This window comes from Arachis ipaensis, chromosome B1 (assembly GCF_059453495.1).
Source record: "Arachis ipaensis isolate K30076 ecotype BB chromosome B1, ASM5945349v1, whole genome shotgun sequence".
In the NCBI taxonomy this organism is placed as follows: domain Eukaryota; kingdom Viridiplantae; phylum Streptophyta; class Magnoliopsida; order Fabales; family Fabaceae; genus Arachis; species Arachis ipaensis.
In genome coordinates this window covers 12,196,774-12,224,748 of record NC_142436.1, presented here as the reverse complement: position 1 = coordinate 12,224,748, position 27,975 = coordinate 12,196,774, and the positions used below count along the sequence as shown (strand labels likewise).

At 36.9% G+C, this 27,975-nt stretch overlaps 1 protein-coding gene and 1 pseudogene across 4 annotated transcripts; one reads left to right on the top strand and one right to left on the bottom strand.

Moving 5' to 3' along the window:
- Positions 1-2: 2 nt before the first annotated feature.
- LOC107625112 (uncharacterized) lies at positions 3-26,766 on the top strand. Of its 4 annotated transcripts, XR_015902233.1 has the most exons (9): positions 3-334; positions 2,972-3,001; positions 10,473-10,561; positions 19,442-24,653; positions 24,736-24,858; positions 25,002-25,127; positions 25,346-25,472; positions 25,698-26,006; positions 26,145-26,766. XR_015902233.1 is itself a non-coding variant. In XM_088501016.1 (8 exons), exons 5-8 carry the CDS (start codon positions 24,761-24,763, stop codon positions 25,911-25,913), a joined length of 567 nt encoding a protein of 188 aa, XP_088357142.1. In that variant the 5' UTR covers positions 3-334; positions 2,972-3,582; positions 10,473-10,561; positions 19,442-24,653; positions 24,736-24,760; the 3' UTR covers positions 25,914-26,097. The 4 variants fall into 4 exon arrangements, 1 of the variants encoding a protein (XP_088357142.1); XR_015902234.1 differs by lacking the exon at positions 10,473-10,561 and having other exon boundaries at positions 19,477-24,653; XR_015902232.1 differs by lacking the exon at positions 10,473-10,561.
- Positions 7,226-9,414, bottom strand: LOC148575732 (uncharacterized; annotated as a pseudogene).
- Positions 26,767-27,975: the final 1,209 nt, after the last annotated feature.

Here is a 27,975-nt window from a genome sequence, read left to right as displayed (position 1 = left end):
GAATGTTTTGTGTTGGGTGTAATGACTAGGATAGGAGACTGTCGACAAAAAAAAAAAAAAGAACTGGTTTGATATTTTTTTTTCATTAAAAATTGTTGAAAAAAGAAATCCTAATTTGCTAATTCCATCATCAGCCTCAGTGCCTCACAAAGCACGGTCACACTACCAAGCCTTCCACTCGCAATAGACCGAGAGAGAACTGGTTCGCCTTCTGCCTCCGCTGCTGTTTCCGCCGCAGCTGGCTGCTGTCTTTCCCGTGAATTTGATTCCGCGTGTCCCTCTGCCGCTTATGTTTCTGCTCTTGCCTCCCTTTCTGTGCCTCTGCTCACCTCTGGTGAGTTCTTTCTCTTTTTTCTTTTTTTTTTTTGTTTCCTACTTAATTTAGCTAATTAGTTGATTTAGGCATTTTTCTAAACTAGTATAACGAACTTGAAGTGGAAGGCTAGGATTAGATGAGTTGAATGGGGAAGGAGCGGAGAAGAATTGTGTGTAACAGAGTAGGACTGATTGTGGGGAATTGAAGAGAAAACGGTGGAGAAGATTCTGAATAGCGAAAAGGTGAAAACTAGAGAAGGTATTACAAAGAGTGGAGGGGCGGGAGCCGGGAAGGGGTTAATAAGAGGAAGATGACAATGCCAAAGGATATTAGTTGTTGGGTATGAACAATGTTTGAGGTTAATGATAGGTAACGAGTATTGATTCTGCAGGCGGTAATTAAGAAGAATGTGAACTGCATTCGCTTCTGGCAAGCGAAAATCGAGGTATTAATTAAAACGCAAGCTTAGAGGGATTGTTGGATAAAAAAGAAAGGGAACTATATTGAAGAGATTTGGGGTATGCTGTGTAATGGGGAGGGACGAATAGATGCTGCTGCAGAAACTAGTACTACTTGTGTTAGTTTGTGTTCTCTTGGAAGCTTGGTGTATGTGTTACTCAATTTCTGAACTTTCTTTGGACTGGCATAATTGTTCAGCTAAGAGTACTCCTCTTGTATTTGAGCTCTCTTATTAAGTATCGGAAAAGAAAAAAAAAGCTAAACTTAGCTTATTAGTTATTTGTTGATTGGTTGATTTAATTCTCGATTTAGCTAATTAGTCCATTGATTGATTGGTTGATTGGTTGATTTAATACTTGAAAGTTGCTAATTAGTTAATTTGTTGGTTTAGTTCTACTTTACTGTTAGTTAATACTTTAGTAACGATAGATGATTGTGCACTTTGATGCATTTGAGAAGTCAAGTATTATGTTGGATTATGCTTTATAGTTACATTTGCTATCACCATCAGTGAAATTTACTATATATAAAGGGGATTGGAAGGGGTTGGTGCACAACCTCCTTTTTTTTCCCCCTATTTTTCTCCTAAAATACCATTTGTCATGTATATATTCACATTTGTTTGTTTGTTTGTTTGTTCTTTTTTTTGGGCTAATTCTAAGACTTGAACTTAAAGACAACTTAGTTATTATTTCTAATTTCATCTGAAATTATGTTGGTTGGCATTGATAAGCAAGCAGATTGTGGGTCTAAATTTAATTGTGCTTGATACAACAACAAAAACAACAAACTTGTATCCTATAATTTAAGGTCAACTAGATGGATCAAACAATACTGTTGTGCCCTTTCATGTATCATTGCTGCAGTAAGCTCATTTGTGCTTAGATTTCTTTGGACCACCTCATACAAAGTCTTCTTAGGTCTCTCTTTGCCCCTAACCACTAATGTATCTCCTTTCTAATCTACCCTCTTGATCAGATGCTCTACTGGGATTGTTAATGGTGCTAGTATGATTTAAATTGTTAATTGTTCCTGATAATATGATCTAAATTGTTAATGCTACTAGGATTTTGTTTTCAAAAAGAAGTAATGTTAAAAATATAAGTGTGAATTTCAACAGGGTGAGGTTAAGCTACCTCGATTTATGAAAAGAAGATAAAATGACACAAAACTAAGAAACAAGGAGAGTAGGAATTTAGCAGCGCTGCGTGATCCCTTGAAAATCAAATATAGCAACTTCCTTGAGTACTATGCTTTGGGCTCTGCATAGGTCATTTTTTAGTCTAAACCAAACCACACTATTCTTATAGATAGGCAATCTATTTCAGTTTAATAGCTATTGTTTTTATGCCTTGAAGATTTGTCCTTAATTAATAGTTTATTAGTAATGTGTTACTTGGTCAGGCTTTACTCCATGTTTCATCAAGAATTGCACATTGCATCATACTATCTTTGTGTGCGTGTCTACCACTGCCCGTCATTTGATTGTAATGGTATATAAATAAATTTGATATTTTATGAATTTTTTGTCTTTTTGGGGCATATGGATGTGATGAGGTGTGTACTTAGGGACTCATGCATACTATCGGAATCCCTCACCACTAGCCCAAATGTGGCCTTCTTTTTAAGAATCTTCTACGAACGCAATTGACTAGTTGTAATTATTTCCCGGCACTAATATATTAACTAATTTCTACCATTTGGGTTGGCTACAGTACATGGCTCAGTTTACCTTTTCTGGTTCTACCATAAACCAAATTTGAAGTAAAAGCATATAGAATAAAGTTGCTTCTTGGGTTTTCCTTGATCCCTTCTTACTATCTTCGTTTTGGTTCACTTTTCCTGTTGGAGCCTCTACTAGTCTTCTTCCATGACTAAATCAGATTAGGAAAGCTTCTGCTATTTTTCCTTAATAAGTACCACTCCAATGTCTAATCTTATCTTATCTTGTTTGACAACTCCACTTTGGCATTTTCTCTTCAATATGAAGATGCTTTGTTTTTTTTTTTTGGCACTAAACTACATAGCGTTCACTACCTTAATCATTGTTTCTGTCCTATCTGTTTTTTTTTGGTGACTTTCTGTCCTATCTGTTTGGTAGAATTTTCTTGCGTTTGACAATGAAGATGTGAAACAAAGCTGGATTCTCATTGTTTTCTTATCTGTTTTTTTCTTTTTTTGTTGCTGGTGTTGCAGTTATTAGCTGTAGCTAGGAAAAATGGCCAGGTAAGAGGTGGTGGTATTTTTATTTTTGATGACTACAAAACAAGTTGGTTTAAATGTTGATGTACCTCTCTCTCTCTCCACCATAGTTTTTGATTGTGGATGGCGACTCATCAGTGTTTTAAAATATCGGCCATGGTGGCGCCATAACGGTATGGCGTGGCGGGATTTGCCCTCGCCGCCATACAAACGCCACCGCGAAGGGGTTTTCACGGCGGGCAAAAGGCGGCCGCAATTGCGGTGACGCCATGGCGGACCGCCAGGAAAATGGCGAAAATTGCGGGTTTTTTCGAATTTTTAAAACAAATTCGAGGGTAAATGGGTAAATTAGCAAAACCCTAAATGATACATGTAACCCACTAACCCAGTTCAGCCGCTGCAACTCAAAAACGACTCTTCCTCTCTGATTCATGTCCAAAACGGCTTTCTATCTCTGTTCTCTTTCTCTCTTCTGTGTGCCTCCTGTGCCGCCGATATTCGCCATCGCCTGTCGCCGTTCGTCGCCGCCGGACGCCATCGCCTGCTGCCATCCGTCGCCGCTGGTGGACGCCGCCGCTCATCACCACAGTTCCCTCTTTTCTCTGGTTCGTACCAGTTACAGTACATACATTCCTTTTTTTTTTTTCATTTAGTGCACTCACTTGACTGTCTCCTTCTCTTCCCTCATAAACCTCTCTTCCTCCAACTTGTTTTCCTTTCAGTTCAGTTCACTATTTTATCATTTGTTAGTTTAAAGACATGATGAGACAATGGCTTTGGTCTTTCTCTTAAGTTTTTAGTTTTTATGTTCTATGTTTTATGTTTATTTCCTACATTTGATATTATATTTGCTGCATTAATTGGATATGTCTAGAAAAATGATTACATATATTAGATTTTATAGTTTATTATGTTTGCAATTTTTCTGCATGTTTTTTTGTACATATATATGCATTTTTCAGGTAATCCGCCATTTCTGCCATTTCCCGCAACGCCATCCGCCATTATTTTATGGCGGATTTTTGGCTCACCGCCATGAGCCGCCATCCGCAATCAAAAACTATGCGACTCATGGCGATGAACCAAAAATCCGTGATAAAATAATGGCGGATGGCATTGCGGGAAATGACGGATTACCTAAAAAATGCATATATATGTACAAAAAGACATGCAGAAAAAGTGCAAATATAATAAACACACTGTTTTAAAATATCGGTTATGGCAGCGCCATGGTGTTATGGCATGGCGGAATTTGGCCCCCCCGCCATATAGAGGCCACTGCGACGTGGTTTTCACGGCGGGTGAAAAGGCGGCCGCAATTGCGGTGGCGCCATGGCGGAACGCCATGAAAATGGCGGAAATGGCGGGTTTTTTTTTTTGAATTTTTCAAAAAAATCTTTGGGTAATTGGGTAAATTAGGAAACCCTAAGCGATACCTGTAATCCTAATTAGCCTCTTATTCAAAAACTTCTCTTCCTCTCTTATTCACGTAAAAAACGACTCTCCGTCTCTGTTCTCTCTTCTATGTGACTGCAGTCGGCGCCGATCTTAGCCGCTGCTCGTCGTCATTCGTCGCCGCTCATCAACGCTGGTGGTCGCTGCCCGTCATCGTTGGTGGTTGCCGTCGCTTATCACCATAGTTCCCTTTTTTTCTGGTTCGTAGTTACATACAATTCCTTTTTTTTTCTTTGTTGTTCGTTCTGTTCGTCGTCTCCTTCTCTTCCCTCATAAACCTCTCTTCCTCCAATTTTTTTTCATTCAGTTCAATTCACTATGTCAACTTTCAGACCAGCTCCTGATTCTAATACCTCTGTCCCTTCCCCTGCCTCTACCTCTGTTGGTCATGCTGCTGGCACTGTTCCTTCTCATCTTGGAGTTGCTGTCCGTTCTAGTAGAATTGATCCAAGCTGGAAATATGTTAGTACTGTGGAAGAAGAAAATACCAATGACACCATATGTAATTTTTGTAGAAAAATTATGAAAGGAGAGATTACACGGGCAACGTAGCACTTAATGATTAAGCCTGGAAATGTTGTTGGATGTAAAATGGTCCCAAAGGATGTTATTGCTGAATTATGAGAGTTTTACAATCAGAAAAAAATCGAGAAAGACAAAGTGCTACACCGGCAAGCATCGAGGAACATAGTGTCAATGCTAGGGAGCTTGATTTAGAAAGTTTGGGATTTGGACTGTTAGAAGAAGATGCTCAAGGAATTGATCCAATTTCAAATCCAACTCCAATGGCAGCAGCTAACGGGGGTGCAAGTTCTATGAGAGGTCCAATGGATTTGTTTGTTAAAAGACTCGAAACTGCCATTGTAAGAAACAAAAAAGAGAAATTGAGGCAGCAGAATATCAAGGAAGCATGTAATAAAGAAGCGGTTCGTAAAGTTCATCAATACATAGCACGGTGATTCTACCAAACTGGGATTCTGTTGAGCCCAGTGAGGTTGAAGAGTTTTCAAGAAATGATGTTGGCTGTTGGAAGCTTTGGTTCTAATTTACCTGCTCCCATTTATCATGCTCTAAGGGTTCCGTTCCTTAATGAGGAGTTGGAATACACCAAAGACTTGTTGAAGGGTCATAAAGAACAATGAAAAAAGTATGGCTGCTCTATTATGTTAGATGCTTGGACGGGTAAGAGACAAAGGAGCATTATCAATTTTCTTGTAAACTCTCATAACAATGTTTTTGAAGTCAATTGATGCCTCTAATTATGTGAAGACTGGTGAAAGAATATTTGAACTTCTTGATGATATTGTTGAGGAAATTAGGGAGTAAAATGTTGTTCAAGTTGTAACTGACAATAGGAGCAATTATGTTCTAGCCGGTAAGTTGATGATGGAGAAAAGACCGAACTTGTTTTGGTCTCTGTGTGCTGCCCGTTGTTTGGATTTGTTGCTTGAAGACATGGGAAGATACCATTAATCCAAAAAAACCATAAAAAGTGCCATTTCTTTGGTTAGCTTCACTTATAGCCACTCTAGCACTTTATCCATAGTGAGACATTTCATAAATGACAAGGAGTTCATGAGGCATGCAGTCACCCGATTTGCCACTTCATTTTTCTCTTTGGAAAGGCTTTACGAGGAGAAAGGAAATCTAAGAAGAATGTTCACCTCGGATAAGTGGGTGAGGAATAAGTTGTCAAGGGAGGCAAAGGGGAGGGAGGCGACAAAGATTGTTATCAGTCCTTTTTTTTTTTGGAATCATATCAAGTACACCTTTAAGATCATGGGTCCTCTTGTTTGGGTGCTTCGACTTGTTGACAGGGAGAAGAAGCCATCAATGGGTTATATATATGAAGCAATGGAGAAGGCAAATGATTGCATCATGAAAACATTTTCTAATGATGTGGGCAAGTACACTGAAGTTTTTAAAATCATTCACAACAGATGGAATTGCCAAATTCATCGTCCGTTGCATGCAGCTAGTCATTTTCTGAATTCGGAGTTGTTTTATGGCAACCCTCGCATTGAGCTGGATTTAGAAATTACAAAGGAGTGATTTGAGTGCATCACTAGATTGGTGTCAAGTCCAGCTGTGCAAGAGAAGTTATTGGAGGAACAAGCACTATATAAGGCCGGCTATGGACTTTTTGCATCACCCTTTGCAAAATCTCAGAGAAAAAAGCTTTTACCCGGTAAGATTAATTTTCCAATGCATTGTTAACTTAGAATGTTAGATTAAAATCTTAAGCCAAATTTATTTTAATTTTAATATTTTATAGCATTTTGGTGGTGGACATATGGGCATGAAACTCCAAACATGCGAGACCTTGCTATCAATATTTTGAGCTTGATTTGTAGTGCTTCAGATGTGAGTGCAACTGGAGTATTTTTGAGCATGTAAAGTATCACTAAAACTCGTTAAAATTTAGAAGTAATAAACTTCCAAACTTGAACACATATATTTGCATTTTTTCTACATGTTTTTTTGTACTATATGCATGTTTTAGGTAATCCGCCATTTTTGTCATTTTCTGCAATGTCATTCGCCATTATTTTATGGCGAATTTTCGGTTCACCACCATGAGCTGCCATCCGCAATAAAAAAACTATGAATAAACTATAAAATCTAATCTATATAATCATTTTTCTACTCATAAGACATTCAATTAATGTAGCAAATATATAGGAAATTCAGCAAATAAACATAAGACATAAAAACTAAAAACTTAAAAGAAAGACCAAAGTCTTTCTCATCATGTCTTTAAACTAAAGATTGATGAAATAAATAATCTAAATTCTAGCTCTCATCAACTTTATCCAAATTAACACGATTATTATCGTGCTCCTCTGCCCCTTTATCATCATCTGAATCAGTATCATTAAATTGAATCTCCTCTTCATTTTTGGAATCCTCTGAATTTTCAAATTCTGGTTCTTCTTCCTCTTCCACAATTATCGCGTTTCCTTTTTTGGAGGCCTTAGACCCACTCGGTCCACCCTTTAGAGCTACAGGTTGTTTCCCTTTTCTATTTTGTTGTCTTCTAGTATTTGTCGTAGGCTCATCTCCTCTCATTGATTCAAACACAAGGTTCCAACTCAAAGTGTTGTCACTTTCATGAACCAAACCCGCATCATCTTCAACATTATCATCACTTTGAAAGGTGGTAGTCCGAAGTCCTCCAACTAGCCACTCATTACACTAATCAATATCATTGAGTGTAATAGGGTCAACTTCATTTTTAAGGTCGTACTTTTTGATGAGTTGTTAGTTATATTTTATAAATATCAAATTCTCCATCGTTTCATGCTCAAGCCTATTTCTTTTTTTGGTATGAATCTGCAAAAGTATTAAATATAATCTAAGTTATTATGGAGTTTGGAAGTTTATTACTTAGAAACTTTAACGAGTTTAGGTGATATTTTACATGCTCAAAAATACTCTAGTTGCGCTCACAATTTAAAGCACTACAAGTTAAGCTCAAAATCTTGATTGCAAAGTCTCGCATGTTTAGAGTTTCATGCTCGTATGTCCGCCACCAAAATGCTATAAAATATTAAAATTAAAATAAATTTGGTTTAAGATTTTAATCTAACATTCTAACTAAGTTAACAATGCTAATGTTATTAGGTGAAAGCTTTTTTCTCTGAGATTTTGCAAATGCTTATCCAAAAAGTCCATAGCCGGCCTTGTATAGTGCTTACTCCTCCAATATCTTCTCTTGCACAGCTGGACTTGACACTAATCTAGTGATGAACTCAAACCACCACTTTGTAACTTCTAAATCCAACTCAATGAGAGGGTTGTCATAAAACAACTCCGGATTCCGAAATGACCAGCTGCATGCAACAGACGATGAAGTCGATGAAGTTGGCAATTTCATCTGTTGTCAATGATTTTAAAAACTTCAGTGTACTTGCTCACATCATTAGAAAATGTTTTCATGATGCATTCCTTTGCCTTCTCCATTGCTTCATATATATAATCTATTGGTGGTTTCTTCTCCCCATCAACAAGTCGAAGCACCCAAACAAGAGGACCCATGATCTTAAGGGTGTACTTGACATGATTCCAAAAAGAGGGACTGATAACCATCTTTGTTGCCTCCCTCTCCTTTGCCTCCTTTAACAACTTATTCCTTACCCACTCATCCAAGGTGAACATTTTTCTTAGATTTTCTTTCTCCTCATAAAGTCTTTCCAAAGAGAGAAATGAAGTGGCAAATCGGGTGATTGCATGCCTCACCAATTCCTTGTCATTTGTGAAGTGTCTCACCATGGATAAAATGTTGAAGTGGCTATAAGTGAAGCTAACCAAAGAAATGGCATTTTTTTAATGATTTTTTGGGTTAATGGTATCTTCCCGATGTCTTCAAACATCAAATGCAAACAATGGGCAGCACACGAGGTCAAAAACAAATTCGGTCTTTTCTCCATTAGCAACTTATCGGCTAGAACATAGTTGCTCCTATTGTCAGTTACAACTTGAACATTTTGCTCCTCAATTTTCTCAACAATACCATCAAGAAGCTCAAATATTTTTTCACCCGTCTTCACATAATTAGAGGCATCAATAGACTTCAAAAACATTGTCCCAGCGGGAGAGTTTATAAGAAAATTGATAATGCTCATTTGTCTCTTATCCATACAAGCATCTAATATAATAAAGCAGCCATACTTTTTTCATTATTCTTTATGACCCTTCAACAAGTCTTTGGTGTATTCCAACTCCTCATTAAGGAGCAGAACCCTTAGAGCATGATAAGTGGGAGCAGGTAAATTAGGACCAAAGCTTCCAACATCCCACATTTTTTGAAAACTCTTCAACCTTACTGGGTTAAATGGAATCCCAACTTGGTAGAATCATTGTGCTATGTATCGATGAACTCTACGAACTGCTTCCTTATTACATGCTTTCTTGATATTCTGCTGCCTTAATTTCTCTTTTTTGTTTCTTACAATGGCAGTTTTGGGTCTTTTAACAAACAAATCTATTAGACTTCTCAAAGAACTTGCACCCCCTCTAACTACCGCCATTGGAGTTGGATTTGGAATTGTATCAATTCCTTGAGCATCTTCTTCTGACAATCTAAACCCCAAACTTCTGAATCAAGCTCCCTAGCATTGACATTATGTTCCTTGGTGCTTGCCCGTGTAGCACTTTGTCTTCCTGGATTTTTTTCTGATTGTAAAACTCCCATAATTCAGCAATAATATCCTTTGGACTATTTTACATCCAGTAACATTTTCAGGCTTAATCATTAAGTGCTTCTTTGCCCGTGTAATCTCTCCTTTTATAATTTTTTCACAAAAATTACGTATGGTGTCATTGGTGTCTCATTCTTTCACAGTACTAACATATTTTCACATTGGATCAATTCTACTGGAACGGACAGTAGCGGCAAGATGAGCAGGAGCAGTGCCAGCAGCATGATCAGCAGAGGCAGGGGCAGGGACATAAGTATTAGAATCAGGGGTTGGTTTGAAAGTTGACATAGTGAACTGAAACTGAACGAAAAAAAATTGGAGGAAGAGAGGTTTATTGAGGGAAGAGAAGGAGACGGTGAACTGAACGAACAACGAAGAAAAAAAGGGATTATATGTAACTACGAACCAGAAAGAGAGGGAATTGTAGTGATGAGCGGCAACGACCAGCGATGAAGATCGGCACCGACGGCAAGCACAGAGAAGAGAGAACAAAGATGGAGAGCCGTTTTGACGTGAATAAGAGAGGAAGAGCAATTTTTGAATAACAGAGGTTAATTAGGGTTACATATATCATTTAAAGTTTCCTAATTTACCTAATTACCCTCATAATTTTTTGAAAATCTGAAAAAAAATTCCATTTCACGACATTCTGCCATGCGCCACTGCAATCGGCGCCTTTTCACCCGTTGTGAAAATCAAGTCTCGGTGGCCTCTATATGGCGGCAAGGCCAAATTCTGCCACACCATAACGCCATGGTGCTGCCATAACCAATATTTTAAAACATTGCTCTCCACTTGTATAGATTGAGATTTTGAGTCTTGTAAGTGGAAATCTACAGGCAACAATTTCAACTTCTAGTGATTTGGACCTTTAGTCTGATGTTGGTTTGCATTTATTCGCAAAAGCAAATCTGGAGTTCTCTTCAAGGTATATAAATCACTACTTTTTGACAATTTAGGTTGTCTTTCATTCTTGCATATATTGTATTTTGGTTGTGTTCAATATATGGGCAATAGTCACATTGAACATCCCCCTTAATTCTTAAGTAACAATTAACAATTTGACTAAAAACAAGGTACCTAGCATAGCCTAACATATGCGTGAGAAATTCAATAAATCAGATAGAACCAATTACACGGATAAATAAGTTCAAGTCATCTTAGGAAGGTGTAATATGGAATAGTATAACAGAATTTGGCTCACCCATTTTCTCTTGGTTGCTTTGACTTTGTCGAAGTATCTAATATTGTCATCGAAATTTGCACCCGATCACACATACACCAGAATTGCCCCGTCCTTGAAGAAATTCAGATTTCGTGGTTGTGTGACCATTTCCTGTTAAATCAACAGCAGTTAGTATGCTAATAGGTGTTGTAAGATTGAAATTATATTATAGTTTAAATACCAATATTTTGGGATATACACAGTAAAAATCGTGTTTGAATCTTGATGATTCCAATTCGTTGAATGTGTAACACATCCATTGCACGATCTGCATGGCCAAGTTTTTAGGTAGGAATTATGCCACTTTTTAAAGATATAATGTATGGCTACAATGCAGTTAACCCAGCAACGGGCTTGCAACGTGCATAAGTCCTTCCTGAGCAGTTCTAGATACGGTTTACCTTTGATGCCAAATGCTGTTGTTTCTCGAGAGACGCGTTCATAATCCATCCTCGGACTTGTTGCTCTCTACGCTCGCCGAACTTAAAATTCTTAAGCCTCGGATGCACGGATGGGATAGGGGACAGGGTGGGTGTCTTTGCCAACTGAGTCAATCCAAGAGAAAAGTTGGGTCGCACTGGACTCGGTGTGTGGCAATATAAACTCTTCGGCATCACAGTTTGGATGGTTTTCATGCTAATGGGCCTTATGTACTGACCTCGCTCAATGTTTTTCCACCGTTCTTCACTTTCTAGGCACCACAAGAACATGTCAAGGTCACTGCGTCGAAAACAATTTATGTTAGATAAAAGAAACACTTTATGCTTTTAAAGGAACTAGAATCATAGCATATGCAAAATGGACACAGATAACAAATTTTGTCACAAACAACTTGCCTTTCAAAATCATATCCTGTAAGTTGCACCAGTGCTGTTGATGGAGTAATTGGATCGAGACTTTCGAGGCTTGATGTTTTTTGAATTGTTTTTTCCTGATTGAGATTGACATCGGCATCTCCTAGGTTCTCATCTTGTGGGTTCTCCAGGTGTGGTAACAGTCGGCGCATTCTCTTAACAATTGTCCCATTGTCCTCGTCATCAGAGTTGAGAGCTACTGAAGGTGTCTCCGTGCGCTATGAAGCAGCTTTTTCTATAGATGGTTTTGTGTTCTCTCTACATGATCAACCTTCAAGAACGCACACCTTTCTTCTCGTAGCTTTCATGCTTTTTTGTGTTGTAAATATCCAACGCGGCACAAAACAGAAACAACCAATATATTCAATAATGTAGATAAAATAAAGCAGAAGATGAATTTGAATAAAAAACATCCATTATAATGTGGAGATGAACATTTGATTGATTCTGTCCAAATATCATCCAACTGTATCATAAAGATGAGCTACGATATAAAGAACGGAACCTATACCCACAATAAAATGTACTCACCTTAGGGCCACTGTCTGTTTTTTCGGTTGTGTGCGTCCTCATCTTGAGGGTGGTTTTGTTGTGCTCTTATGGGGTTGCCTTTTCATGAATTCCTTCTTGCTCTCTCTAGCGACGGTGCTTCCCTATTATGATATATCCAGAAAATAAAAAAATAACCATGCAATTGTTCACATAAGAATATTAAAATTGTAATCATACCAAATATCCAATGCACACCGAAACACAGAACTATTTTTGCAATTAGGGAAACCTATACCAAATTATTAAATAATCTATTCACTTCAACCTGGCATCATTCTCTTGCTCGAAAGATAATCAATGGAGCTTACTCAAATTTCATTAGATACTTACCTTGGGAGGTACTAAAGTTTTTCGTGCCCTCTTTGAATGTGCTTCTTTGTAACGTGGTTTTGTTGTTGTTTTATGTGCTTGGCCCTCAAGTTTTTCACCTTTTTTTGCTTTGTCTGCGATGCATCCCTGATTTTTAAAGATCCAATGTATCCGATAGTAATCCTCCAAATTAGATTTGGGAAAAACATCAAAATCATACTATTCATGTGGAAGCAAGGTATCATAGTACAGTATAAGAAAGGACTCGTTTAAGTTAGTATTTCGAAAAGAACACTAGTTCCTTTCTTTTCGAGTTCAGCGGCAGTTCATGCAGTGATCTATGGCTCCAATTCTTGACAGTCATCGAGTTGACCATGTTTCAGTCGTTGGAAGTACAATTCCTAGAGAGAAGGTAACAATTTATGGTTTGCAACATGAATAGTATGCTGCATCTACTAGTAGTTTAATAATGTAACATACCAATAGGGCAAACATGCAAGGGTGCTTTTCAACTTTATATTTTTCAATTGGCTTTCTAATCACTTGAAAGTTTTCAACGGCCAATTGAATCTACTTGGATCTGAGACATCCAGATTGTTTGTTGAGTTGTTAGGCAGATGAATATCTTAAGACTATTAAGATGAAATGTTGTCTGAACACCATCCTGTTTGCTTCGATTTCCATAGAGCAGCTGTAGTCGAAATCGCGCAGTTCGGTGGTCGTTTTTATGTGGAATTGTCCTTTGATAGCCACATGGGCAGCATTCTTTTTGTTGAATTTGGGGAAGTCGTCGCCTACATTATTGAAACATCTAAATACATACAATTACCGGTAGAATAGAAACATCGAAATCAAACGACTAGGAACAATAAAGGCTACTTAATATGGAAGATAAACTCGCCATCAGAAGGAATGCCTAAAACTCGCCCAATCAACTCGGCGTTAATGCAAATGTTGCCGACATATACTTTCAATGTGCTTGTTCGGACGTCGTAGGACCTTGCTAGCTGAACCATGATATCTTGCTTCATAGGCCAATGTTGGATTCACTTTAGAAATTCGAATCCTATAGCTTCTATTTCTACCCGCTTTGCTTCACCATTGTTTTTTTTCCAAGTGGTTGATCATATCGTTCATGTAACAAGGTGAACAACGTGTCTCTACTAGTTGCTTTCAACAAAGGAAGTAGCCGTAAGCAGCAAATATAATCATGTTGAAATAGAAGCCAATAACAGTGAACTGCGTATTATCCTTTTTTTCCATATTATAAACCCACCTGATTTGTGCCAGTGAAAAGTTTTGCCAGATGATAAAAAGGGTAATACGCAGTTCATTGTTATTGGATTATACTTTAACATGATTGTATTTGCTTCTTACGGCTACTTTCTTTGTTGACAGAAACTAGTAGAGACACGTTGTTCACCTCGTTACATGAATGGTATGATCAATGAAAGGAGCGTTACCGACGGCTTAGAATTTCTTCTCAATAAGAGAGATAACTTCATTGCAAGTATAGTTCTAAACCGACAGATAACACTCAATCAAAGTTTAATTTTTGGTTGTCACAAGTCCAACCCAATAAAAATAATCGAGAGTATTAGTCCCAAGTCGTTCTCCCTAGGAATTACAATCGAGTGCCTAATTATTGGTTATGAGGTTCAAGGGGTTGGGTTGATAAAAGTGCAAGAAATTTAAATGACAAGAAATTAAAACAAACAACTAAAGATAACAATTACTAACAAGAGGCATTCATGGAAAGGATTGAGAATCAAGGCTTTTTATCCTAGTCATTAATCATCATACAATAATTAACAAGAGCTAATCCTATTTCGTCATCTCAAACATCGGAAGAATGTACAATATTATCTTCACATTGAGAGAAAGTCAAATAGGGCTAGTTAATCTCAATCCAAAAGTCCTAATCAACTTACTAATTGAATTAGTAAAAGATTAGCGTCAATGAAAACAATATTAACTAACAACTTTAGATCACTAATTTAAATTGAGTATTAATGACTCAAGATTGCCCAATTTCTCTTTTCAAGCGAAGAATGCTCATAAACTACTCTAAAGCCCAACCAAGTATTTTGTCAAACACTTAGAAGGCATAAAAGAAAAGCATGGTAAAATTGCAAGAATAATAAAATCTACTACTACCCAATGCGAGAAAATAATAACAACTCAATTAAACATCAATAACATGAAAATATAAAATTGCATTAAAGAAAATCCAAATCCAACAATAGTGTATGAACATGAAAAGAACATAAAAGGGAAATTAACAAGTAAAATTAAGAGAACAAGGATGTAGGAACAAGAAATTGTAAAGAAAACTAGATGAAAACAAGAATTAAAACCTAGATCTAAGAGAGATTATCCTAATTCTAACATAATTCTAGAGAGAAGAGGGAGCTTCTCTCTCTAGAAACTACCTAAAGCATGATCCTAAGCTACACTAATTGCTCCTCCTTGACCCATTTTGAATTCTGCATCAAATAGCTTCATAAATGAGTTGGATTTGGGTCTGGATGGCTCATAAATCGCCCCCAGCGTGTTGCCTTTAATGAGGTCACGTGACGAACGTCATGCGTGCACGTCGATGACGCGTGCGCGTGGCTTTGACAAAATTCTCTCTCACGCGTACGCGTAGATGACGCGTGCATGTGTCCATGAATCCTGCAAATGTTCATTTCCTCGTGAATTCTCCACTTTGCATGTTTTTCTCTTCACTTTTTCCATCCAATCCTTGCCTTATAAGCCTGAAATCACTCAAGAAACATATCAAGGCATCGAATGGAATTAAAGTGAATTAGATTTAGCTATTTTAAGGCTTAAAAAGCATGTTTTTAACTTTTAAGCACAAATTAGGAGAATTTTACAAAACATGTTATTTCATTGAATAAATGTGAGATAAGTTGATAAAATCTCCTAAATTCAACACAAGATAAACCACAAAATTGGGGTTTATCAAACCTCTCCACACTTAAACTAAGCATGTCCTCATGCTAAACTCAAGAAAGAGACAAAGGGTATCAACATTTATTCAATGCAAACTATCTAGATGCAATCTATCTAAATGTAATTTATCTAAATGCATGCAACTACTTGATCAAAATAAATCAATTTTCAAGAAAACAAATATGAACATGAGGGCTAAAAGTATTAACAACCAAGTCAAATCCACAATTGAATTTAGTTATTAAAAAGAATTATAAACTTGCAAGATAAGAGATTATCATGGGTGAAAACATGTAATTGAGAGATCGAATCCTCACCGGATGTGTTTCTGCTCTAGTAACTCAAGTGTATATGGTTAATTCACTCAATTCTCCTCTAATCATGTTTTTCAATATTTGTTTTTCATCTAACAATCAATAATTATTCAAATGCATGCATACAAATATCATGAGAACTTATCCATGGGTTGTAATAGGGCTAGGATCAAGGTAGGATTGTATTTGGTTAAGTGAGCTTGAAATTTGAATATTTGACTAGTTTAAGCTCTCACCTAACCTAAACAACAACCTATACAATTCAAAGCAAATCTAACTACCAATTCTTCACTTTTTCACACACTCATGCATTCTCTTTTTATCACAACATATATGCACTGTTATTATTACTTTAACTTTGGGGCATTTTGTCCCCTTTTTATCGCTTTTTATTTTTTTATTTTTTTCTTTTTCTATATTTTCTTTTTTTTTTCTTTTGTTTTTCTCTTTTTTTTTTCTTTTTGATGAATTATATACAAAAGAACCAATGCATATGGTTTAAACATTTAATGCATAAGTACATACCCAATTTTCAATGAAAACTCAAAATACACTTTTACCTCTGCCAATGTTTTCAAATTTTTCACAATCGAATGATAAACACCCTCATTAGTCTAAGCTAATCAAAGATCTAAATGAAGGACATTTATTGTTTTTCACATTAAAGCTAGTAATGTACTAAAATTAAGAACAAAAGGGGATTAACATAGGCTCAAAGTTGGCTAACAATGGCAGATAAAAGGTAAGGTCATTTGGGTAAGTGAGCTCAATGAAATGAAGGCCTCAATCATATAAATGCATTCATACACAGAATAATGGACATAAAGAATCAAACAAATCAAAGATTGTAATCATAGAAAGAGAATAATACACACAATTAGGCTCAAGACTCACATGCTCATCTGTTCTTAGCTCAAAAACATGCTCCACAATATATAATTCAAGCAAGTTCAATGAAATTTTTTTTTTTCAAATCAATTGGGGGTTGCCCTATAGATAAAATTTTCTTGGAAGATTTCATTATTTTGACTAAGCTTATTATATGCAAACTAAGAAAATGCAACTAAAAATTCTAATGACCTAAAGATGAAATACGAAAGTGTTAGGATTAGAAATTTTTCATCCAAAAACACCGATTGGTCAGACGACCTCCCCACACTTAAAAGTTTGCACCGTCCTTAGTGTATTCAAAGATGAGCAAGGGAGTACGGCGATTATACGGATTGCCACCTTCAGCTGGTGGATCAACCGGCTGCTGCGTGTTCTTTCTTCCGCTTCCATTTTCGCTTATGGTAAATCATCCTGAAAGATAGAAAATAGGTGAGTAAGACAAGTAAATGCAAAAGCAAGGAAGCATATATTGTTGGAATGAGGTAAGAATTACTAAAATGAAGCGAAGTAATAAGTGTGTGACATTGATACAAACAAATGTGTCACCACTACACAAAAAGAGTATGTATTCCACTCATTTTAGTGCGCTTGAAATACTTTAAAGTAAACTTGTTGGTTAAGGCAAACAACAAGCAATAGAGAAGCATAAAAGTACTCAAGTAAAAATCAAATAATTGTGAATTGGATGAGGTATGGACATAAATTGATGTGCAAGGTAACTTTAATGAACAAAATGGAATATGAAACTTACACATCAATCAATGACACACTTTTGAATTTTATTTGCAATACCTAATTGACATAGAAGTGGAAGACATGGGTGCTATAGAATTTAGGAAAAGGAAGATAGAAGTGAAAATCAATCACATAGCAAGCATGGTCCACAAAGCTTGAAAAGCTAAAAAATATGCAATTATGTAAGCTTACGATCCAATTTCACAATTCCAAAATCTCAATACATGAAATAAATAATCTAAATAAAACTCAATCATAAACAGCATTACCTAACAAAAAATGCATTGAATAGAAGTAATTGCCTAATAATGGATAATGAAATCAAATCACATGGTGGCCAAACATGCAATTAAAAAGATTTAAAGTGCTTTGAAGGCAATGTACAAGTACTTGGTATGCAGAAATGTTGAGCATGAAAAATTCAAAACCAAGTAACCAATTGTATCCTCAATAAAGAAATCCAACAATGAATATAAAAAATAATTATACTAAAATAGCATTAAGTTAATAATAAGTAGCAATAAACAGCAAACTAAATTAATAATCCAACACTTATCATGAAAAATAGAAAAACAGAAATTAAACTAACTAAGTAAGTAGCTAACTAGCTAGCTAACTAAATACGGTGGTGATAGATGGTGCATGGTCGTGGTGGATGATGATTGGAGGAAGGAAAGAGAAGAAGAGAAGGGAAAAGAAGAAAAGAAATGGAGAGAAGAGAAGAAAAGAAGTGAGTGAAACAGAACAGGGCGTCACGCGTACGCGTGCATGGCAAAGTTGGGGTGTGACGCATATGCGTCGAAGACGCGCAGGCGTGGAAGGCACAAAATTGAGGGTGACGCATATGCGTGGATCACTCGTACGCGTGGGAGGAATTTGTGCTAGACGCACAATTCTCGCACCCTACGCGCACAACTCTCTGGTTTTTGTACTGCACCTGGAAATTTTTGGGGGTCACGCATACGCGTGGGCGAGGCGTACGCGTGGATGGGTTGGAAACTTGGGTTCACGCGTACGCGTGGGTGACACGTATGCGTGGCTGGGTGCTCTGTTTTTCAAAATTTTTCAAGTTCTAGCACCAAAGCAAGCATTCCAAACATCTAAACAACTACCAAAACACCATCAAACCTTATTTGACATACTAGACTACCAACTAAACTCAACAAACCAAAATAAACATGAAATTTAACTTATTTACCAATATTTACAAAAGAGAAAAGCGAAAAGATGTTACCATGGTGGGGTGCCTCCCACCTAGCACTTTTATTTATTGTCCTTAAGTTGGACTTATGGAAAGCTCTCATTAAGGTGGCTTGTGCTTGAATTCATCCTTGAACTTCCACCAATGCTTGGTCTTCCATTGGTTGTCAGAATTTCTAACTAAGTGCACCAAACCTTGGTGATGTTCTTCACAAGATTGGAGCTCTCAAAATTGATCCGCGTCTTGTAATCCAGGATTCCAAACGTTGTTTTCACACCTATCTTCAAGTTGATCATGGTAATTCCATCCGGGTGATATGCACATAGAATTCTCATATAAGCACCCAAACATCCTCCTAGATCCTATCAATTGAGAACTACACCAATCCATGCTCCTAAACTTTGAGCTTCCAACCATAATGAACCTAGATTTACAACGCCAACGACTAAACATCCTTCTCTTACGCTTCATTCCACAAAGCGCCCTAAGTTGGTCATCTGTTTAAAGCAAACCAAATTCAAGTGGGATAAAAAAAGCTAAGAGTAATAAGTTTTACCCACTCAAATGAAGGAATAGATGGTGACTTAGGTAGAGAAGTTTTCAATGACCTTGATAAAGCACATTCCACTCCCGTCCATTGATGCGTGAGCATCTTGTCTATCTTTTCCTAGTGAATTTGCATCTAATTTGTTGAGTTTAATTAAGAATTAATTATATTTTAGCCACTATGGATGCTATTTTGAGTTTTGTGCAATACTGTTTATTTTAGGTAGCATTTGGCAGAATTTGATGGAGTTTTTGCAGAGAAAGAGAAGAAGCCAAGGAGATGACCAGCGAATACCGACGCGGACGCATGGCTCACGCGACCGCACGGAATGGAAGAAATCGCAATGACACGATCGCGTGCCTGACGCGATCGCGTGGACTGGAATCTGCACAAATGACGCGAACGCATGGACGACGTGGACGCGTCACATGCGCCACGTGCAGAAAATGCAGAAAAACGCTGGGGGCAATTTCTGGGCTGTTTTAACTCAATTTTCAGCCCAGTAAACACAGATTAGAAGCTGCAGAATGGATAGAACAAGTGGTCCCCACCCATCAACTGAAGATCTGTTAATTAATTCAAATTTAAATTCAAATCTTAAATTAGAAAAATATATTATTTTAAGTTTAATTTTTTAATATTAGATTTTAAATTTATTAGGATTAGTTATAAAAAGGGATCTGATACCATCAGATTGGTACGCTGTACCTTTTTACCTGAATCCTTATTTTCTCTTTTCCATGAGCAACTAAACCTCCACTGTTAAGGTTAGGAGCTCTGTCTATTTCTATGATTAATTTTATTGCATTTACTATTTTAATTTATGTATGGATTTATAATTTAAGAATTGTTTTCGCTCTTTATTTTATGAATTTGGGTGGAACGGAAGTATGACCCTCTTTCTATTTGAGTTCTTGTAAAACTTTGAAAAACTCTTTACCTGAACAACAGCTTGAAAACTATTTCTCCTAAATTTTAATTATCTGAATTTAATAGGATACGTGACATATAATCCTTTTACCTCTTGGATAATTAGAGTTTTGTGGCATATAAACTAGAAATTGATTATCACCCTCTAATTGGAATTAATTGACCAAGGAATTGGCAGTTAATGAATTTTAGAGGAGACTAGGAAGGTCTAAGGAATTAGGGTCTAGTCACATAGGTAGCGTTTGTTTTGAGGTACTGAGATAGAGACTGAGAGACTGAGACTCAGTATTATGTTTGTTGGTTCAGAGACTGGTACTAAAATTCTTGTCTCTGTCTCCAAAGTTTCAGTATTTCAGTACCTCCAAAAAGTAGAGACACAGGGGACTAAAATTTTTAGAGATAGAGACTGAAATTTTAATAACATTTTATACCTAAAATACTTTCATTTCAATTAATTAATTCCAATTTTATCATTTGTACAAATTAAATTAGAATTTTATTCGTGTTTTAATTTTTGTCTCCCACTTTGCACCAAACAAAATACTGAAATTTATTTCAATCTCTGTCTCTTAGTCTCTGTCTCTCAGTCTTAGTCTTTCTATCTCTGTCTCTCCACCAAACGCTACCATACAGTTTGCCATAAATTAAATCCTGCATAATTAAATTAGTTAGTAAGAAAAGTTAATTCGGAAAAATAGATAACTCTGAAACCTTAACTATCTTCTCCATATTTTTTCCAAAGTATTTACTTGCCTTTCTTCAATATTTTTGATATTGTTTAATGTCTTTTATATTGCATCTCAACACCAATTTTTGTTTGTCTAACTAAGCCTATCAAACACTATTGTTGCTTAGTCCATCAATCCTCGTGGGATCGACCCTTACTCACGTAAGGTATTACTTGGTACGACCCGGTGCACTTGCCGGTAAGTAAGTGTGGTTGTAAATACCGCACCATCCATCCTCTTCTAAAGGCTTCCACCACTTGACAAGATGTTTCAAGCTCTACCTCTTTCCAAGCTTCTTAAGGTTCACATTATTCCTCACCAATTTCTTCTAGCTCTTTCCTATCACTCAAATCGTATCTTGGAGATTGAGTGAAATCTACTTCAACATCAACTTCAAATTCAATGGGGAAGGATTCATCAAGCTCAAAAGGATCATATGTTGATACAGAATCATCATAAATGGGAGGGTTTGTTGCTTGTCTTATTTCTTCCAATTCTTCATTCACAATATACCTTGGAGGTTGTGCACTAGCCTCCTCAACATCAATTTCAAACTCTATGAAAGAAGATTCTTCAACTTGGGATTCCTCTTTGCATTCAACATCTCCTAAATATTCAACCACTTCTTCCAGTTCAATTATCTCTACTTCCTCCTCTTCTTGCAATTCTTGCTTCAACTCTTTTTCTTCACCTTGAAACTCTAAATTCTCCTTCTCATTGTGCTCCTTAATTAATCCTCCACATTTAATAATAAGGGTGTCTTGGATAGTTGAGCACAATGATGCCAACTGGCTCATCACTTCAGTTAAGTTAGCCACGACTTTCCCTTGCTTTTGGCAACGAGTTAGAAGTTCTTATTGTTCTTGCATTAGGGGTTGGAGAGATTCGTCCAATGAAGGTGGTGGTGGAAGAGAGGGTTCATTGTTTGGAGGAAGAGTGTCATAGTTGGAAGGTGGCTCATATTGGTGAGAGTATTGAGGTGGTGTATATGGAGATGGTAATTCTTGGGAGTATTAGTGTTGGAATGGCGGTGGCTTTAAGTGTGGTTCATATGGCTCGTAAGGCGGTTAGTATGGTAGGTATGGATTAGGATCATATGGAGGTGAATGGCGGTAGGAGGCTTGTGAGTATGGTGGTTGAGGGCTATGTTAAGGGAAGGGGTCATATGTGTGTGGTGATTGTGATTGACAACCACAATGAGGGTCACTACATCATATCCATTAAGTTGGTAAGCATTAGGAGTTGGATTGTACCCATAAGAAACCGGAGAAGGGTGTTGCCAAGAAGGTTGTCCGTATGAATGAGGCTCCTCCCATCTTTGATTTTCAAATCCTTGATGCAAATCTCCATTGAAGTTTCCATTTTCTGCAACATAGTTTGAACCAAACTCATAGCTAAAAGGGTAAGAATTCATAGTGGAAAAGGGAAAACAACAACAAAAGCTAATAAGAAACAAAGAAAACAAGTCCTAAGACTAGCAAGCAAGCAAAAATCAAACTATTCACATTATTTACATATGAACAATAACTAATAGCAAGCACACATTGCGATTCCCCGGCAACGGCGCCAAAAATTTGAAAAGAGTGTTACCGTCGGCTTAGAATTTCTTCTCAATAAGAGAGATAACTTCGTTGCAAGTATAGTTCCAAACCGACAGATAACACTAAATCAAAGTTTAATTTTTGGTTGTCACAAGTCCAACCCAATAAAAATAACCGAGAGTATTAGTCCCGGGTCGTTCTTCCTAAGAATTACAATCGAGTGCCTAATTATTGGTTATGAGGTTCAAGGGTTTGGGTTGATAAAAGTGCAAGAAATTTAAATGACAAGAAATTAAAACAAACAACTAAAGATAACAATTACTAACAAGAGGCATTCATGGAAAGGATTGAGAATCAAGACTTTCTATCCTAGTCATTAATCATCATACAATAATTAACAAGAGCTAATCCTATTTCGTCATCTCCAACATCGAAAGAAGGTACAATGTTATCTTCATATTAAGAGAAAGTCAAATAGGACTAGTTAATCTCAATCCAAAAGTCCTAATCAACTTACTAATTGAATTAGCAAAATATTAGCATCAATGGAAACAATATTAACTAACAACTCTAGATCACCAATCTAAATTGGGTATTAATGACTCAAGATTGTCCAATTTCTCTTTCCAAGCCAAGAATGCTCAAAAACTACTCTAAAGCCCAACCAAATATTTTGTCAAACACTTGGAACGCATAAAAGAAAAGCATGATAAAATTGAAAGAATAATAAAATCTACTACTACCCAATGCGAGAAAATAACAATAACAACTCAATTAAACATCAATAACATGAAAACATAAAATTGCATTGAAGAAAATCCAAATCCAACAATAGTGTATGAACATGAAAAGAACATAAAAGGGGAATTAACAAGTAAAATTAAGAGAATAAGGATGTAGGAACAAGAAATTGTAAAGAAAACTAGATAAAAACAAGAATTAAAACCTAGATCTAAGAGAGATTACCCTAATTCTAACCTAATTCTAGAGAGAAGAGGGAGCTTCTCTCTCTAGAAACTACCTAAAGCATGATCCTAAGCTACACTAATTGCTCCTCCTTGACCCATCTTGAATTCTGCATCAAATAGCTTTAGAAATGAGTTAGATTGGGCCTGGATGGCTCAGAAATCGCTCCCAGCGTGTTGCCTTTAATGAGGTCACGTAACGAACGTCACGCGTGCGCGTGAACGACGCGCGCGCGTCGCTGGCAAATTTCCTCCTCACGCGTACGCGTGGATGACGCGTGCGCGTGGCCATGAATTCTACAAATGCTCATTTCCTCATGAATTCTCCACTTTGCATGCTTTTCTCTTCACTTTTTCCATCCAATCCTTGCCTTATAAGCCTGAAATCACTCAACAAACATATCAAGGCATCGAATGGAATTAAAGTGAATTAGATTTAGCTATTTTAAGGCCTAAAAAATATGTTTTCAACTCTTAAGCACAAATTAGGAGAATTTCACAAAACATGCTATTTCATTAAATAAATGTTAGATAAGTTGATAAAATCCCCCTAAATTCAACACAAGATAAACCACAAAATTGGGTTTTATCAATCAACCACTTGGAAAAAAAAACAATGGTGAAGCATAGCGAGTAGAAATAGAAGCTATAAGATTCAGATTTCTGAAGCGAATCCTACACTGGCCTGTGAAGCAGGATATCATGGTTCAGCTAGCAAAGGCCTACGACATCCGAACAAGCACATTGAAAGTATATGTCAGCAACATTTGCATTAACGCCAAGTTGATTGGGCGGATTTTAGGTATTTCTTCTGATGGTGAGTTTATCTTCCATATTAAGTAGCTTTTGTTGTGCCTAGTCGTTCGATTTCGATGTTTCTATCCTACCGATAATTGTAAGTATTTAGATGTTTCAATAAAGTAGGCGATGACTTTTTCCGAGTTCAACAAAAAGAATGGTGCCCATGTGGCTGTCATAGGACATTTCCACATAAGAATGACCACCGAACTGCGCGATGTCGACTACAGCTGCTCTATGGAAACTGAAGCAAACAGGATGGATTTCTGACGACATTTCATTTTAGTGGTCTTAAAGATGTTCCTATGCCCAACAAACAATCTCACCGTGGCACATACCCTCGATTCTGGATGTCTCGGATCCAAGTAGATTCAATTGGCCATTGAAGACTTTCAAGTGATTGGAAAAGGCAATTTAAAAATATAAAGTTAAAAAGCACCAAACATGCGAGGGTTGCATGTTCGTCCTCTTGGTATGTTATATTATTAAATTATTAATAGATGCAGCATACCATTCATGTTGCAAACCATAAATTGTTACCTCCTTCTCTCTAGGTATTGTACTTCCATCGACTGAAACATGGTCCGCTCGATGACTTTCAAGAACCGGAGCCATAGATCACTGCATGGACTACTGCTGAACTCAAGAAGAAGGCAACTAATGTTGTTCTTTCCGAGGTACTAATTTAAACGAGTTCTTATTTATGCTGTACTATGATACCTTGCTTTCACAAGAATAATATAATTTTTATAACTTGGAATTTTTTTTCATATCTAATTTGGAGGATTACTATCTGATACATTGGATCTTTAAAAATCAGATATGCATTGCAAACAAAGCAGAAAAAGGTAAAGAACTTAAGGACCGAGCACGTAAGACGCCAACAAAACCACATTCTAAAGAAGCACACTCAAAGAGAGTACAAAAAACTTCAATGCCTCCCATAGTAAGTACCTATTTGAATTTGAGTAAGTTTCATTGGTTATCTTTCAAGTAAGAGAATGATGCGAGTTGAAGTGAGTAGAATATTTAATAGTTTGGTGTAATTTTTCCTAATTGTAAAAGTGGTTGTGTTTCGGTGTGCATTAGATATTTTATATGGTTACAATTTTGGTATTCTTATGTGAACAATTGCATGGTTATTTTCTGGATGTATCCGAACAGCGAAGCACCATCGCTAGAGAGAGCAAGGAGGAATCCACGAAAGGGCAGCCTCGCAAGACCACAACAAAACCACCCTCAAGACATGGACGCACATAACAACCGGAAAAGACAGACAGTGGCCCCTAAGGTGAGTACATTTTATTGCGTGTATAAGTTCCATTCTTTATATCGTAGTTCATTTTTATGATATAGCTAGATGTTATTTGGACAGTGTCAATTGGATGTTCATTTTTGCATTATAATGGATAATTTTTTATTTAGATTCATCTTCTTCTGCTTTATTTTATCTACATTATTGAATATATTGGTTGTTTCTGTTTTGTGCCCCTTGGATATTTACAACATTGGAAAGCATGAAAGATATGAGGAGAAAGGTGCGCATTGTCAAAGGAACACAAAATCATCTACAGAAGAAGCTGCCTCACAGCACATGGTGACACTTACAGTAGCTTTCGACTCTGATAACGAGGACAATGAGCCAATTGTTAAGAGAATGCGCCAACTGTTTCAATACATGGGGAACCCACAATATCAGAACCTACGGGATGCCGAAGTCAATCTCAATTAGGAAAAAACTCTTCAAAAAACATCAACCCTGAAGATCTTGATCCAATTACTCCATCAACGGCATTGTGCAACTTACAAGATATGATTTTGAAAGGCAAGTTGTTTGTGACAAAATTTATTATCTGTGTCTATTTGCATGTTATGATTCTAGTTTCTTTAAAAGCATAAGTGTTTCTTTTATCTAACATCAATTGCATTCGACGCACTGGCATGTTATCTTTACGGTGCCCAGAAAGTGAAGTACTGTGGCAAATATTGAGCGAGGTCGGTACACAAAGCCTATTAGCATGGAATCCATCCAAACTGTGATGCCGAAGAGTTCATATTGCCACGCCAATCCAATGCGACCCAACTTTTCTCTTGGATTGACTCAGCTGGCAAAGACACCCACCCCGTCCCCTATCCCATCCGTGCATCCGAGACTTAAGAATTTTAAGTTCGACGAGCGTAGGGAGCAACAAGTCTAAAAATGGATTGTGAACATGTCCCTCGGAAACAGCCTTTGACATAGTACGAAGGTAGACCGTATCTAGAACTGCTCAGAAAGGATTTATGCACGTTGCAAACCTGTCGCTGGGTTAGTGCTGGAAGTTTTTCCACTGATTCTTCTAAAAAGGTGCAGCTAATCTGAGGATTAGGGTTTTTAAAAGGATTTTGGGGATTAAAATGACAAAAAAATGTATCCGCCACATCAGCGTGGTAAGAGTAAGTCCAAGTTAGCTTTCCAATCACGTCTCATTGACGGAAAATAGTTTAGGGACTACTATGAATTTCGAAGTGCAAGTTCAAAATTGAATAACTATAAAGTTCGAGAATTACTTTGGGACTCGAGTACAACTTTAGGGGCCAAATTGAAACTCAATTTTCATCGACGACTATAATTTCATAATACATATAAGTTATAAAGGTGATATGACTACAAAAAAGGGGTATGTTTTATATTGCTATTTGAATCATTTTTAAGAAAACGCCAAAAATTGACTTTAGTATAAGTGGCCTTTACAGATATCCGCGCTTCGTGTTTTTCGTCTACCAAGCCAAGGTATAACTCATCGAACCAGAAAAATCTAAAGTTATTCCAAGGTGGACGAGTTACACAGAAGAGATCCGACCAGCTGAACAAGAACAACCTCTATTATGTTTGCTTCATTATCATCTCATTCTCCACTAGTCTTATCTCTCTTCACCTTCTCCTTAAGCTCCCTTTCTTGTCGCACTTATATAGTTGATATTGCCTCCGTGATCATTGTCACTGACTCGCAAGAATCCATTGAAAATTTCTATATCCATGCATATGAAATAGCCAAAAAAAATAAAAAAATAAAAAAAGTGCAAAGAGGGGATACTAAAAGCAATGGAAATTCCAATCACAAAACTGAAAGGAAAAGATCAAGAATAACTGAAGTTTGTTAAAGGTAGCTCGAGGATACATTAGTTCCATAAAAACACACTCAAAGATAGGCGAGCCTTCATTAGTTGACTTGTGAATGAAAGAACTTCTCCTTCCTATAGGTTCCCCCCCACCATAGCCTGCTTACGGCATTGGTTATAAATACTGTTTTTTGTTGTAGTGATGATGGATGGTTACAACTTTCGCGAGGTTTGATTATTTTGGAAAATTGAAATTCTTCCTAGGAATATGGGATGCTGGGAGCAAAGCCAACTTCTGTCCTTGTGGTTTACAACGCCAAATTTGGCAAAGATAGCATAGAAAAATTGGCAAATACATCTCAATATAGAAAGTTGTGATAATCAGTTCGCATTACGTATAAGAGCAAGTCCATTTTTGCCATGCAGTGAAAGAGAAAGTTGAGGCGAGAATTTTGAAGTGATTTCCCATTAAATGATAGAATCAAATCCTCACGCTTTGACTCCAGGCACGTTTAAATTGATGCTTGATAAATTAGGACGGTTAGATTTGCACTTCCCAAGCTTGAGGGAGGAAGTACAATGATTTCGTTTTTTTTTCATTGTCCAAGTTTGTATTGTGTGTTTGTGAAAGCTCTCTTAACTTGATGGAGAATATTAGTAAGCTTGCATAGATATAGCTTGTAACTTGTAAG

What these genes read in the sequence shown, in the direction of transcription:
- LOC107625112 (XM_088501016.1), top strand. Translation starts at nt 24,761, where the DNA reads ATGGTCCGCTCGATGACTTTCAAGAACCGGAGCCATAGATCACTGCAT. An exon ending in AAACTTCAATGCCTCCCATA is followed by an intron (nt 25,128 to 25,345) that starts GTAAGTACCTAT and finishes GTATCCGAACAG; the next exon opens with CGAAGCACCATCGCTAGAGA. An exon ending in GACAGACAGTGGCCCCTAAG is followed by an intron (nt 25,473 to 25,697) that starts GTGAGTACATTT and finishes AACATTGGAAAG; the next exon opens with CATGAAAGATATGAGGAGAA.